This window comes from Eleginops maclovinus, chromosome 7, assembly GCF_036324505.1.
Source record: "Eleginops maclovinus isolate JMC-PN-2008 ecotype Puerto Natales chromosome 7, JC_Emac_rtc_rv5, whole genome shotgun sequence".
NCBI lineage: Eukaryota > Metazoa > Chordata > Actinopteri > Perciformes > Eleginopidae > Eleginops > Eleginops maclovinus.
The window spans coordinates 14,318,072-14,333,816 of record NC_086355.1 but is presented as its reverse complement, the minus strand read 5'-3'; the positions used below and the strand labels follow the sequence as shown (position 1 = coordinate 14,333,816).

The 15,745-nt window shown below is 36.9% G+C and overlaps 3 protein-coding genes across 3 annotated transcripts in view; all 3 read right to left on the bottom strand.

Moving 5' to 3' along the window:
* The window catches only part of abca12 (ATP-binding cassette, sub-family A (ABC1), member 12), a 73,940-nt gene extending 72,207 nt beyond the window's left edge, over window positions 1-1,733 (bottom strand). The window contains exons 1-3 of the mRNA XM_063888325.1: window positions 1,551-1,733; window positions 717-794; window positions 391-484 (exon numbers count right to left, since the gene is read on the bottom strand). Of these exons, the coding sequence (XP_063744395.1) occupies window positions 391-484; window positions 717-782 (160 nt within the window). The 5' untranslated portion in view covers window positions 783-794; window positions 1,551-1,733. The remainder of the gene's footprint in view (window positions 1-390; window positions 485-716; window positions 795-1,550) is intronic.
* A 615-nt stretch (window positions 1,734-2,348) lies between these two features.
* pofut2 (protein O-fucosyltransferase 2) lies at window positions 2,349-11,193 on the bottom strand. The gene is made up of 9 exons (XM_063888636.1): window positions 10,995-11,193; window positions 9,245-9,498; window positions 8,830-8,974; window positions 7,268-7,378; window positions 6,763-6,829; window positions 6,536-6,661; window positions 6,012-6,192; window positions 5,597-5,720; window positions 2,349-4,652 (listed from the first exon to the last, which is right to left on the bottom strand). The coding sequence occupies exons 1-9, from the start codon at window positions 11,168-11,170 to the stop codon at window positions 4,499-4,501; spliced, it is 1,338 nt and encodes a 445-aa protein (XP_063744706.1). The 5' UTR covers window positions 11,171-11,193; the 3' UTR covers window positions 2,349-4,498.
* A 98-nt stretch (window positions 11,194-11,291) lies between these two features.
* Window positions 11,292-15,588, bottom strand: LOC134867009 (trans-1,2-dihydrobenzene-1,2-diol dehydrogenase-like). Its single transcript, XM_063887275.1, has 4 exons — window positions 15,022-15,588; window positions 12,588-12,779; window positions 12,062-12,212; window positions 11,292-11,834 (listed from the first exon to the last, which is right to left on the bottom strand). Exons 2-4 carry the CDS (start codon window positions 12,774-12,776, stop codon window positions 11,722-11,724), a joined length of 453 nt encoding a protein of 150 aa, XP_063743345.1. The 5' UTR covers window positions 12,777-12,779; window positions 15,022-15,588; the 3' UTR covers window positions 11,292-11,721.
* Window positions 15,589-15,745: the final 157 nt, after the last annotated feature.

The window sequence follows — 15,745 nt, the reverse complement described above, 5'->3', positions numbered from 1 at the left end:
CTGTCCAGGTCAAGTCATTTTTTGGTGATGGAAATGTCCATTACTCAACAGCCAATTGGATCTTTCCCTTGTGTCTGCCACTTTAAGATCTTGCTCTCTATGAAGTTGAGAGATAGCAGCCAATAAATCTTTAGTGTAATTTGCTGAAAACAAATTGCTGATATGGAGACAATAATGCTTAAGTACAGTATTACCAGAAAGGCTCAACTGTGTCTTTTATCCAGAAGTTACTTTATTCTGTTTTCAGTCCGCTCCATCTTGTTTGTTATTGACTGCATAACAGTTAGACTTGTCTTTGTGAAGAGAAGTGTTTGTAGCACTACTTAATTACATTTCACTAACATGGATCTAAATCAAAGCACTGTTGTACCTGTGCCGTGTTGCACTTACATGTATGTTTTATTACTGGAGGGAATTGGTTGCGCGTCACAGCAATGATGATGAAGATGATCAGAGGCCAGACAACCAGAGTCAGGGACCATAGCTGTAACACAAGATATCATAAAACATTAATATCAGTTAATGAAGAGTTCATTTATATTGTTTATATAGATATACTGAATATTTGAAGTGATAAATGGTTCAATATTCCTGAAATATGGAGCATCCCTTCGGTAAAGGTGCTTTACAGTATGTGATTTATTCCCCATAATCTTTTTTAAGAATCCACGTGGTTATATAGAAATAACATTGCCTGGCTCTTGGAAGTCACTTACTGGCTGTCTGATGACTGCGAGCCCATTCTTCCAGAGAAGAAGTTTCAGCTGCTGGAAAAAAGCCATCAGGAGAGGAGGCTATAAAAAAAAAGTCGACCATATGAGAATGATTAGTCCATCTATGTACATGACATTTATTTTCATTTTTAATTATGTATAAAAATGAAAGAAACTAATTACTGAATCACTAAAATACTGAATAGTGAAGTGTCCATCCCAGTTCCTCAAAGGTGATGTCTTTACATGTTTTTGTTTTGTCAGTCAAAGATCTAAAGATGTTCAGGTTATTGTGACAAAAAAAAAAAAAAACTGAGTAAAGCTGGAACTATATTATGTTTAGAGATGGCAATTTATTTAATTCTCGTATGAAAAAATACTTTTTGATTCATTTATATGATTAATTGATTATCTGAATAGTTGAAACGTTTTCCTCGATACGTCGACTCGTTTAATTCGGCTTCACGATTGATTTGTTATCATGAACGAGACGTTGCTATAGTGCTTAAAGAATACTAAATGTGCATTTCTATGACAACTGGGTAATTCCATGCGTGGAAGAAGGATTGGAACTTTCTTGAAATCAATGTCAGCTGTTAAATCAATATTGAAGGTAGCAGTTAAACATACAACAGTCTGATAATGTATACTTGATGCATAATTCAATGTATTAATAGTTTATTATACCTTGATATATTGTAGTAAGCGGAACGTGGAAACAAAAAAGTTAATCACAAATCCACGGATAGAAATATCCACTTTTTGATGACGGAAAAATGCGATTATTATTCATTCACTAATAGAAGTTACTGTGTAATAATACAATATGACTCTTACCTGTTTGCGAGTGTCCTCTTAATTGTTGAAAACGATGTGTTATCTGACTGTAGAGCGCAGGATAACGAAGGACATGGCGCTAGGTGGCCCCTAGCAGGATGATTTTTCCATCAGACGATGAAAACTAAGAGGAAATCACGCTCCAAAAAAAAAAACACACAAGGAATGAACCAGCGATTTCTGCAAGGGATAAATGTTAACAACCTTCACCTATGTTCTTGCCTGCTGCGTATGTGAGTAGCTCCACATGTGTGTGACAAGGTAAATCAGTGAAGAGGGGCGTGTACTGCAACCTGCCTGACTACAATACAGGATGGCACCTGACTTCAGGGAACACCGGTGCTATCTGTACTCAAGATGACATTTACATAATTGTATGACATTCTATTTTAAGCTAATCATTGTGTTTGAGTTGTAGGCTAAATAATAAGAGTTTTTTTTTTACATAATTGAATATAGTTCCTTTCTTCCACTTACCTGAATCCTTTAAAGATAAAAGCTTAGTCTTACATATGTAACAATACACATTTCTATGAATATGTTGATCGCATATTTGCTTTTCTGTTCGACCTGCAGTAATAGTACCTACAGTTCCTCTTCAGGGTAAGACTTCTGGGTTTAGATTAGGCGAAATTATTCATGGAGGAAAGATTGATCTGTTAAAATGTAATGTTGAGAAACATGTTAGATTTATGTTTTACAATCGAGAGCATTGGTTTAAAGGGGACAGGGCAACTACGTATCACATAACACTCGACTACCCAAGACAGTAAGATGTTATTGAGGAGGGACACCAGGGAAAATACACACCTCTTTTATGTAGGGGATCCACAGGGAAAAGAAAAGAAAAAAAACAATGCAGTGTATTCACTCGGCACTGCAGATCGTATGACTTGAAATCAAATAAAAGAAAAACAAATACAACTGACAAAAAATGTAATAAACTAAGGAATATGATATGAATTATAAAACTAATTACTATGAAAAATACAATCACAATTGCTTCATTTACACAAAAGGTCAAGATTTGAGCCAAAATAAATCAGATTTGTATGTTACGAATGCCTGATGCAGCTGAAACTAATGCCATTTTTAACTTCACTTTCATACACTAACACACACACACACTGTGTGGGTGTACATTATTGCAGCTGATACTAACACTGCTGAATGACTCGGCATAATTGTACACAGAGTAGAGTCTGAACTAACAGGTTAACATCTGCCAGTCCACTTTTGCCATTATGGCACATTTCAAACAAAGTAAAACAATGGACAATAAAAAGCCTCAGGGTTGGGCCAATGGAGAGCATAGGTGATATATGACACTATTATATTGTTAAGTATCAAGTGAATTCTGTCTTCAAGGTAGTCTTACTGGTTTTTCATCTTCATATGAGCATACAGAGAAAAAATCCTAGTCATGCAAGAAATCTCTGCGGCTGTGAGGACTGCATACAGTACATCTAAAATCTTAAGGTTGGGCCGCCTCAATCACACTCTTTTTTTTTTGTCAATAAACGTGAATAAATAAATATCCCTAACAACAATAGCATACTTTAAAGATATATCCTTTTACAATCACACTTTTTTTTTTACATCACCATTTCTAAATTTGAGCTATTGACTGCAGAGAGATACGGAAATATAAGCATCAGCAATCAAACTTTAAACATTTTCATAAATCAGTTTTATGCCATGTTAAACCAGCCTAAAACATTTGATTTACCATGAAAATGATACCACTACTGTACAAAGCAAGTCTAGACAAAAAGCCCATACCAAACATGTTTTAATCAAAAACATGGGCATCTTCAGGAATTTTAAAAAATGATGTGTTGTAAGTAACATGACAGCTTCATAGCGAGCAAATGTTGACGAAACACAGTGGCTCATTTGTGGCATTTAAATTCTTTTAAACATATTTTAATTAGCAATAATACTGGTCAATGTCAAATACATTAAAACACATTTTAAAATTAAGTTAAGCACCATCAAAAGCATTATGATATTCATTTTGACGACTTCATATTTCCAACACCAATAAAATGGTAATGTTATTCAGTGGAATTAATGTTAATACTGGCACTGCATAGAAGGAAAAGAGGTCAATTCACATCACAGAAACACAGCTGAATAGGAACCAAATGCACTTATTTCTGAAACAATTGTGAGCTAGAAATATTTAGCAATATTTAGAAAAAACTAAAGAGATATCGGAACCGTGGAGCAGCATTTTAAGATTGAATGCATCATGCACTGATCACGAGTCAGGGTCATTAGCACGGTTAGAAACTAAGCAATGTCCTATGGAATTTTGCTTTTTTTTTGCTGAAGTAAGTAAAAGTCGATAACACTGGGTTATACAAAATACATATTTGAAAATAAATTTCTTAACACATCTTTACTTTAAAGTTCCACAGGGTACCTTTCATTAAAAAAAAATCAATATACGATTGTTCCTCCACAATTTTCTGGTGTTATTTTAGAAAAATGTAATTGTATATTTAAATAACGAGTAGTTAATGTATAGATGCTCAACACCTTTGTATCTCGAAAAGTTTAAACTGAGAATATTCCAACACAACAGTCTTTTGCAGTCACTTTAAGTCACGCTTTCTCCCCAGTGGTGCTGGTAATAAATATGAGAAACGATGTAAAAAAAATGAAGCTGTCATTAAAGATAAATATTCAACATAAAGCCCAAAGAATGATTGCAGATTTTCTTGTTAAACATTACAGTAATACATGTTTGGCAGCCCAGTCTTGGCGTTTTAAGCATAAGGTCTCAGTGGTCACTACAGACCTGATTGCACAATTCTGAACCATAAAAACGAAATAAAAAATTACACCATTAAACAGTAAAATATCTTTCAATTTCCATACAAATAAATGTCCCTTTTAACACTGCTTTTGGCACTTGTGTGTCAGGAAAGTAAGTGGTTGCATCAATAAACAATTTTCCAGTGTGTGGGCTGTTCACATTCCTTCTCATTGTCCCCACAGAAACGATTGTATGTCGCTTTGGGGTCAAAACCCAAAATTTCCCTCTCCTCATGGATCCGGAAGGAGAAGGTGGACACTGAAGTTCCTATGAAATATCTGATGAAAAGAAAAACAGTGACTCAAGCGATGTGAACCTTGGGAAATGAGATGATCATGCGAAATGCAAGGAGGTCATCATGTGCCGCTAGAACCAGTTTTTCAAGTTGAAACTTTTTCCACGGTTAGGAGTAGGAGTGATTAGGCTGCTAAAATATCTGAGGCATTTGGCGTTACAGAACACTTTGTTTTACAAGTTAAACATCGATCAAAACCAAGAAACTGGCATTAGACTGCATTCACTTCATTTAAAAAAAAAATGAAGACCAACAATAACATTTGGATTTCCAATCGATCAAAAAGCTTTTCACCATTTCAAATTGAGACCTATTACAGTATACAAGTGTTTTTTATCCATCTACAGTGCACATAAAACTCAAAAATAATAATGTAGCAAGAGTCTACAGGCACATCGGTAACTCTGTAAAGCTGAACCAAGGCACTGTAGTACTGTAAACTGAATGCTATCATCAGCATGTTAAGATGCAGACATAGACATTAGTCACACGGAGCAGAACAGCAAAGATCAATGCCTGGGATTAAAAGAATGAAAACACAGGTGAGAACCCATTTCTAACAAGAACGTCATTAACCTATAATATGTGCCATTTTGTTGTCTATACACTATCATATGTATATGTGTTTTCTATATTGTAAAATAGTCTAAATTATCTAGAATATGTTGTATTGAGTATTCTTGTGGTTCATGTCCTTTCTATTGGAGATATGTATATGTACTGGCTGATCTTTTTATTTTTATATGTTTAGAATTGTTCCACCTTTGAGGATATTAAGGTGTTAATGCCTGGACACACTGCTGCTACTGTAACTAAATACATTTCCTAATTCGGGATCTGTCTGTCCGTCCGTCCATCCGTCCGTCCATCTATCTTGTTAACAATCTCATAATGAATATATGTAAAAACACCATAACAATTATTTACCTTGCATGGGCACATATCCACTGGTCAATGATGGCCACCCCCCCATCTTTAAAGAGCTCCAGGTCCTCCGTGGACGGCTCAAACCGCACCATGTCTGGCAACAACCTTCGCAGCTCCTTCGACTCTACAGAGTCACATACATTAAACAGGATTACAATAGCATTTACAGTGGAAATACTCTAACAGAAGTCACTATAATGACTGCTTTATGCATGCTACCATTATTATTATTATTTCTAGTTGTCCTATTACAGTGTCATTATCATTATAACACATATGTTACAGTGTTAATGGTGTATGAAATGATTTAAGATCAGAATATTTCCACTCCTTATTAAATAAAAACACAATGTGTATTAGCCTTTTGAATAAAATACAGTTTGTAATTGTCTTGAATGTGCCAGTTTGTCATTACCTTCCTCATCGGCATCTGATGCAACAAACACTTTTTCAAGTTTGTGCTTCTTCATCAAGCTGCGTATTTTTTTCACTGCTCCTTTAAGGCTGGGTACATCCTCCCGATGACCCCAGATAAAGTCCTTCCTGCGCAGATGGACCCCCAGATATGGACCCCCTTTAGCTGAGCCCAACTTGGCCTTTGAAGGAAATAAAGGAACGGACCATTGTTCAATTATTGCTGAATACTTGATTGGTTGAATTTGGAAAATCAACATATGAAGAGTCAAGCAGCACGTTCATACTGTATATACACATGGATGATTTAAGAGCAGGCCATTTTCTCACAACACGATCCCAATTAAATCTGACAGCAAACAAAGGTGTGTGTTAGATGATAAGCTCAAAAATGTAAAACTTTCAAACACAAGTGATGCAAATGGATTCACGTGTTAAGTACTTGGTTAATATACTGTACAATTCCACAATCTTTATTCCACTTATACAATCCCATTATTGTGCTATTCATTAAAATGTACTTACTTTCATGCGAGTCCAGTCCTCACTGTAAATAGTCTGGTCTCTGTCATCTGAGGAGTTCAGGTACTTTGCTCTGAAGTCATCTCCTATGAGTCTCAGGTGCTTGGCAAAAACCATACTGCGGCGGGTCTACATAAAACAAAACACAGAAAATTCAATATAACAGAAACAAATGTTGAATGTATTGCCTGACAACTAAATTATGTAATTGATATTAGCCGAGTACTTACATCCCAGTAATCCTTTCCAGCATAGTGATCATGAAGGAGTGTCTCTGCTCGGTCAAGCATAACCGATCTGCAAAAGAGGCGCGGTACAAAGAGATTAATCCGTCTAGGTCTAAGAAAGTCCGAACTGTAAGCTTGACCACATTTAAGTAACTTAATTAAGTCAGACAATCTTTCAGGTATTTTACAAATAAAAGAATCACAGGTTTGGCTCTCTTGATACTGAACACTTTAGATAGTGACTGATACGTTTGGGCAGATCACTTTTGTTCCAGTATCGTCAATTTGGATGTTTGTTGTTTCACATATTATCTAGTCAATCAGCTACAGCTTTCAGAAAAGGTGCATAATGAGATTAGTAATGGTTATTATCTACATATTAAAGTCAACTTTAGGAGCTAAGATTGCAAGTTAAAGTCAGAAAAATGATCATTTATTATGTGAAATGAGATATATGTATTTGTATAATCCTTGCTGTTTATATCATATTGTTGCTTGATAGACTCACGTCCCTGTGATGTTCTTCTGGAGGACTGGGGACATGATGGAGGCATGACCTTGGGCTGATATACACGTTACATTTCGAGCTCTGGTCTCCTCGTAGCCCCAAAACCAGCCTCTTGGTAACACACACAAACAAAATAAAGGAGACATTTTAAAATGGATGGAGAGGAGATGAGATATGAGCAGGAAAGAAGAGGTGGATATCACATATTTCGTTTTCTTAATAAATACATGTGGGAACAATAAACCACAAAAAAAAAAATGTTTTCTTTATTTCTTATAATTTTCCAATTTGATTAAAAATGTCAGATTACTTTTTCCACAAGAAGATATCTATTGCTACTGATACGATTATTGTAGATTCTAAGTAAAAGTTGAAATAAGCATTGTTTTATCATTATGTATCAGTTTGTTTACTGCGGCAGCGGGGTGTGGTTAGGGCGCCGGCTGCTGGAGTGGTAGGAGTGGCTCAGCCGGAAGCCAAACAGCTGATCGGGATCAGGTAATCAGGTACTGATTAAAGTCATGGTCGTAACCTGGTTCTGGGTTTCTTTTGCAGTAGACTGGGTCCTGAGGGAGGACTGTCTCCACCTCCCACGCCGGACGAGAGCGACTAGCCAGCAAGAACGTTGTTAACGGGCTGTTCGGAAATAAATATATTTTGTTCCAAAGTACCAGTGGTCCTTCCATCATTGGGAACCCAGGTGTGAGCCTGAACGCTCACATTTACGTTTTTCAATTTTATTATATCCTACCAATTGTATTTATCTAACAGGCAGTATTTCCAACTTAAAATTCTTTAAGATGCAGTGAACGATGCAAAAACTTTGTAGGTAAAAAGTCTTTATTTGTAAAAGTTTAGCATGAATACCTTTTTTGTTATATTTGACTGTGTTCACATTATTGCAAACAGTTCAAATAACCGTTTTGTTTTTTTTAGCCCCACAATCTTAGACACACAATTTACTTTGCTTACATGCGATGATTTTTTTAATCTTTTTGGTAAAAGGATTGGAGTAGATACTGAAATTAGCCACACTTTGAACTGAATAATGAATCTGGAATTTTGAACCAAGAAGCAATCAAATCGAACAGTCATCCCCAGCTAATTTATATCTGTTAATAGATCACTTACTATATTTAAAATGTAGACTTTATGCATATTTTGATATAAGAATGTTCTTTTCATATAAGGAATAATTTATCCATCCTAATCTTCAGATGGGGCCTCTGTTTTAATGTGTGTTGACATGTTTTGACTATAAGCAGATACGTTTATTGCCAGCCTGTCACAGATGAATATGCCGACCATTTGAGAGTTTGGGAGAACTGATGGTGAAATAGAGCATGAACACGCCATTATCATTTCTCCTTCTGAATACTCTGATTAAACCTGCAGTTTCTCAGACATCCGATTGCTGTCTAGCCTCCTTATTTTCCAGTCAATGCGGCAAAATAATTCCCAACATAATCCCAAGAATTTTAAATGTAATCTAATTTTGAGGGTGCCAAAAGAAAAAAGTATTCAGTGTTTTAAGGCAGTTTATTTGCAGTGTGTTTATTTACCTGTAGTAGCCCTGTTTATCTTTGGAGTACATCAACTTGTCAATGCATGGTCGTTCATCAACTTTCTCCTCCCATTTTCCATCAGTCCATCCCTCAGCGTAGTTTTGCAATACCAGAACCTGATCTATGAAAGGGCCTCCGTTTTCTACATCCAAAGGAGAAACATAACATATTCACTTGGCAGTTTGTTTCAAAACACTTAATCTGAGCTGAGAAGCACTCCTTATCAACAACAGTGATGACTGAGCATTTCAAACTATTCATATTCATTATTAACAGTATAGAAAATAACTTTAAAAAATACTTGTTTTCTTTTTTTAACCATAAATTAAATTAATCAATAGGTTCAAATGCAAGACAAATAAAAACCTTCAGAAAATGTAACTCTATTCTGGGTCAAAGACAAAAAGCTCACCAGCGATGAATTCGTCATACTCAATGACAGGCACATTGGCCTGCAGGCTAGTGAGGCTGAAAAACTCCCCCCATGGGATACGAATCTGATGGAGGTTTGAGCTCTGCCAGTGGTAGAGGCGACCCCATGGGGGCAAGACCAACACCCAGTCATCCCCTTCCTTCCTCAAAGTCTTCACCAGGGAGGCCATGCGGATATAGACATCTCGCCGCAGATTGAAACCCTCCGGGGGGTTCACATCATACAAGAGGTACCTGTGATGACAAAAGACAACACGAGAAGTTTAAAAATGTTTTGGATGGATAACAAGCAGCATTATACACTTTGGTTAGTGAACACAAGAGCGAAGGCTAATCGTGTGCATCAACTAACACATTCAATAATCCAGCAACCTTGATACAATTTTAAAATGTGTCTATAAAACTAAAGCATTGTCTACTTGTACCTTTAATTTATTTTCTAACTCTAGGTTGTTTAGGTATCCATAAAGTAAAGATTTTTAGAAATGTGTTCCTTCTTTCCAATAATTTAACCAGATACTGGTAATTGTGTGGAGTAGTTTATGGAGTATTTGAGTGGTTTATGGAAACAGTTCACAGCAGTTCCCATCCTGTGCGAAAATGTATGATGTGGTTTGTTAAATAAAACGGAATGATGGCAACTGTCCAACGGGAAATTATCATACCTGCAATCATCATACCTGCAATCGTCATACACTGAAACGATTACACAAACAAAATAGTGCCATGAAATGGTATTTAAAAAAAGCAGAATAAGGAAGTCAAGCGAATGTAAGCTTTTTAAAAAATCCAAGAATATAATAAATATTCATTTAAAACTAAAAAAAATCACCTAAATCAAATAATAAGAGCTGTGTCCTACTTGTGCAGTGAAGTAATACAATGGTGCACTGATCTGGAGTCAATTGGTCACATGACATGAAAGCTATTGAAAAAAATTACAAGAAAAACTGCTGATTTTTCGTTCAGATTGTCACCCAAGACAGAAAAAACACTCTACCTTTCCTGTGTAATACATGATGCATTGATTTGGAGTCATTTTTCATAGAAACATTCATTTAGAATAGAAGCTTGACTAAAACCTATTAAAAAGAGGTATGTGCTTTTACACCGGAGGGGATGTGTGCCGAATATCCTACCTAAAACTGACTTTACAGTGTCATTGTGGAATATACTTCACGCTGCTGGATCAAGTGCACAGAAAAAAAAATACACAGGTAAAGAAATACGAATCGATGTGTCTTCAGACATTATGTGGTCTATCATTTCTGGATAACCACCATATTATGTTACGCCTCGCCAGATAAGACCAGATTCTCCCTTACGTTAGTAACGTTATCCGTTACTCAATGAGTCAATGTAGTAACGGACTGAATGTAGGGCGGAAAATAAGGCATTCTGTTGCTGCTTAAGGTACCATTTATACGCCGAAATGCATTACAACACAAAGGGGTTTGGTGAATTGTATTCATGAATAATTCTATGAAGATGAAATGTTTCCAATACCGAAGAAGTCGTTAAATGTGTACGTTTTTGAATGGAATAAGGTACACCTCTACTTCCCAACAAGAGTGCAGGTGTTAAAGCCTGGCAAACGGGATACAAAACAAGGTCTTGATGAACAGCGTGAAACTGAATCCGTGTAAACGTACCATAAACATAAAAAAACAAATCTAAGGTTAGCAAAGAGTAGCTAGCTAACAGTAAGTGTAGGGTGTGAGGAAGCTTACCGTAGATCCCTGGCAGCAGCGATGGGTACAGTAGCGGTGTGGCTTGCACTGAACACATTGTCGGCGTTCACTGTATCAAATGCTGCCAAAGCAATGAAAATAGACAAAAACAACGCAGTAAACGAGTCGATTGTAGCAATGCATACCACTGGTTTATGCACTGCTCTGTGCGCCATATTTCTTCAGAGCCACGCACTTCCGGAAGGGTAAAAAGCGTCTGTACAGTTGCCGAGCAACGAGCGGTGACATACATGCAGTGAAATTGAAATCTGAAAAATGAAATCAGGAAATGTTGGCTAATACTTCTTTATATTTTTTAATCAATGGCAACTCACCCAGATATATTTTGACATGTCTGTCTAAGAAAACGTCGAGACGAGATGAAATGCACAACTTAAAAAATAAAAAAAAAGAAAGAAAGAAATACAAATATGAAAACCTTTGACAATCTCAGTATTATTTTTTTCCACAGACAACATTTCACAGTAGGATAAGCACAGATGTGAAACAAATACAAAGCATAGTGATGGATTAATTTCATTCGGCTTTTTGGGTTTTAGGGTACTATAACTAATTATGTTGTCACCCCATTGGAAAGCCATAAGGGTAATATAAACACAGAAAACATCTTGAACCATCACATATGGCATAAGTTTGATAGGATATTTTAGTCAGTTTTTTTCTTTTTGAGGTACAAGTGTGCTACCTAACCATCTCTGAAAACACATCACTGGATATTGTCCTGGTCATATGTCACTCCCAGCTGCCTTCGGGCCTCATCTAATACTTCTGACTTCAGGCTGGAATGAGCCCACGGCATCCCAGGACTTTCCTTCAGTCCTAGAGGGGGACAAGTAAATATAAATAAGGATAATTAAGACACAACAACAAGAGCCATCTATATTCAATATTTTATGTTGTATTTTTGACATTTCATTTGTAAACATAACTTTCATTCACATTTGGATATAGTAAATTACTGCACATTTTAATGAATTTAGGTGATCAACCACTACCAGATCAATTTAGAAAGCAACACCTGTTTTATATGCACCATAAAATACTACCTTTCAGTAAACATTGGCGGACCTCCTCAGCTTCATATCGTAGTCCTGTGCTGTTTGTGAAGTTTAGAGGCATGCCGGCCTCTGGCAGGGGGAACTGCATCTCCTTTCCATTCGCCTCCAAGGACGTGGGACACCACATATGGTCAGGTATCTGATGTTGAAATAAGTATAATTCACTCACTTTGCTTATAAGGTATAAGGGCAGTTTATGCAAAGGATACATTTTTGTAGATAGTTCATATTTTGCAAAACTTTGATGATGTTTTCATTTACAAACATAGTTCCAAATTATTAATAAATACAGGACTACAATGGCAAACTAGAAGCACCTTGGGCTGCAAAACACATGGATTAAAAAGTAGATATTTTACCACTCCTGTTCACTAGAACGGTGTCAAACATGTACACCTATGGCTGCAATTCCTCAGCTTTATCTATATCTAGCTTAATAATACAATGTCAAAAAATGTGTTTGGTCCTGTTTGGAGATGTTTCTGCATGCCATTTATCTTACCTACCCTCTCACCATTGAAAACTGTGAAGATAGACTGTAGACAGTATAGAGGCCCAGGTCAAGCAGTGCCATATGCTGACAGAAAAACACACCAATGTCAGGATCGTTTGCCAACTCATCATAACTCCCATATACTCTTGGGATGTTGTGCTTTTTGGCAAAGTCTTCAGAATGCTGCAGGTCCCTCGCTGCAACAGCCATTATCTGAGGATGAACACATCATGTTAGTAATGCAGCAACACTGATTTTTGTATTTACCAACATTCTAATACAAATGTATATGGGAGCAACCATGATTTCATTAAAAATTATAGCAATCAACCTGGAGAGATAATTATTGCCACATACAGTGGGGCAAAAAAGTATTTAGTCAGCCACCAATTGTGCAAGTTCTCCCATTTAAAAAGATGAGAGAGGCCTGTAATTTTTATCATAGGTATACCTCAACTATGAGAGACAAAATCAGAAAAAAAAAAATCCAGAAAATCACATTGTAGGATTTTTAATGAATTTATTTTCAAATTATTGTGGAAAATAAGTATTTGGTCAATGACAAAAGTTCATCTCAATACTTTGTTATATACCCTTTGTTGGCAATGACAGAGGTCAAACGTTTTCTGTAAGTCTTCACAAGGTTTTCACACACTGTTGCTGGTATTTTGGCCCATTCCTCCATGCAGATCTCCTCTAAAGCAGTGATGTTTTGGGGCTGTCGCTGGGCAACACGGACTTTCAACTCCCTCCAAAGATTTTCTATGGGGTTGAGATCTGGAGACTGGCTAGGCCACTCCAGGACCTTGAAATGCTTCTTACGAAGCCACTCCTTCGTTGCCCTGGCGGTGTGTTTGGGATCATTGTCATGCTGAAAGACCCAGCCACGCTTCATCTTCAGTGCCCTTGCTGATGGAAGGAGGTTTTCACTCAAAATCTCACGATACATGGCCCCATTCATTCTTTCCTTTACACGGATCAGTCGTCCTGGTCCCTTTGCAGAAAAACAGCCCCAAAGCATGATGTTTCCACCCCCATGCTTCACAGTAGGTATGGTGTTCTTTGGATGCAACTCTGCATTCTTTCTCCTCCAAACACGACGACTTGAGTTTTTACCAAAAAGTTCTATTTTGGTTTCATCTGACCATATGACATTCTCCCAATCCTCTTCTGGATCATCCAAATGCCCTCTAGCAAACTTCAGACGGGCCTGGACATGTACTGGCTTAAGCAGGGGGACACGTCTGGAACTGCAGGATTTAAGTCCCTGGCGGCGTAGTGTGTTACTGATGGTAGCCTCTGTTACTTTGGTCCCAGCTCTCTGCAGGTCATTTACTAGGTCCCCCCGTGTGGTTCTGGGATTTTTGCTCACCGTTCTTGTGATCATTTTGACCCCACGGGGTGAGATCTTGCGTGGAGCCCCAGATCGAGGGAGATTAGCAGTGGTCTTGTATGTCTTCCATTTTCTAATAATTGCTCCCACAGTTGATTTCTTCACACCAAGCTGCTTACCTATTGCAGATTCAGTTTTCCCAGCCTGGTGCAGGTCTACAATTTTGTCTCTGGTCTCCTTTGACAGCTGTTTGGTCTTGGCCATAGTGGAGTTTGGAGTATGACTGTTTGAGGTTGTGGACAGGTGTCTTTTATACTGATAACGAGTTCAAAAAGGTGCCATTAACACAGGTAACGAGTGGAGGACAGAGGAGCCTCTTAAAGAAGAAGTTACAGGTCTGTGAGAGCCAGAAATCTTGCTTGTTTGTAGGTGACCAAATACTTATTTTACCGAGGAATTTACCAATTAATTCATTAAAAATCCTACAATGTGATTTCCTGGATTTTTTTTTCTCATTTTGTCTCTCATAGTTGAGGTATACCTATGATAAAAATTACAGGCATCTCTCATCTTTTTAAATGGGAGAACTTGCACAATTGGTGGCTGACTAAATACTTTTTTGCCCCACTGTACATTTCTGGACACTGTACTTCCTGCTGCTAATTAAAGAAAAACAGGGGTGGTGATACAAATTAACCATGATTAATTGCTTTTGTGGGAAGGGGATGTGAATCTAACACACATTTTGTATTACTTTATGGGAGGCACTGTTACAAACATGTAAACAGTATAGCCTATAGTGGAAACATGTAAACTCAAACTTTTTACATAGATGAAACGGTAGATAGATAAGAGTTTATTAAGAAATGTTTTCTTCTTTCGTGACAAAACTTGCTCTCAAAACAAACCTTGAATGTTAACAAAATCCAACTTTGTGTACGGTTTTCATAGGCTTGTACAGTACATGAAATATGTAGCCGTAATATAGTGCAACACTTCATTTGTGTTCTTCGGGAGCCAGTGTCCGTAAAGCCAGTCATGACTTATTTTGCCTGCAGTGCATATTCCCCAGCATGTAGCCATTACAAGTTAATAGCAATTTTAGCTAACATAATACATTACCCTGGGAATGGTTGACCTTTGCTCTCGTGAGATATCAGCCCAGCCTCTGCTGCTTCAACAATCTCCACTAGAGGGCGCTTCCATACCAGACATGTATAGCCTCAGAATATCGATATCCAGATGATGCTGTGTTGTATTGCAAATGATTGATCAGTTACCGCAATTACTTTTTTTATTCATCAAAGTTAGGCCATAGACTGCCATAAAAATAACTGTTCTAAGGTTTCAAAACGTAAGCTGCATGCACCAAGAGAAAGGCAGAGAAACACTCTGTAGGACCAGAATGCATTCTAAAGAATTTCAAGTTTACACTTTGTACAGTCAAATAAGAGTTTGCTGTTGCTTGATTCAGTTATTCCATTCTCAATGATGATACATAAGTTATTTAAAGTATGTAATAATATGGTACGCGCAGTGAGAGTGGTATGCATAGAGACAGATCTGATTAAATCTTGATCTTAAAAAGTTTTTATAGTATAAAAAAAGAAATACTATAAATAATATAGACTTTTTCTGCTAAATTGAATGAACAGTCCTCAGTTGAAGTGGGTTTCACTGAACTCTCGTGGGTGAGCTTAAAACAAGTGTTTTAATCAGTAACAAACAAATAAGTATAATTTTTTTTTAAGTCAACAAATAAAAAAGGCAATATATTTTAGAGTTTGATTTATAGCAACAACACATGTTTCAAACAAATAAGGTAATTGAACATTGTTCCGAGTTT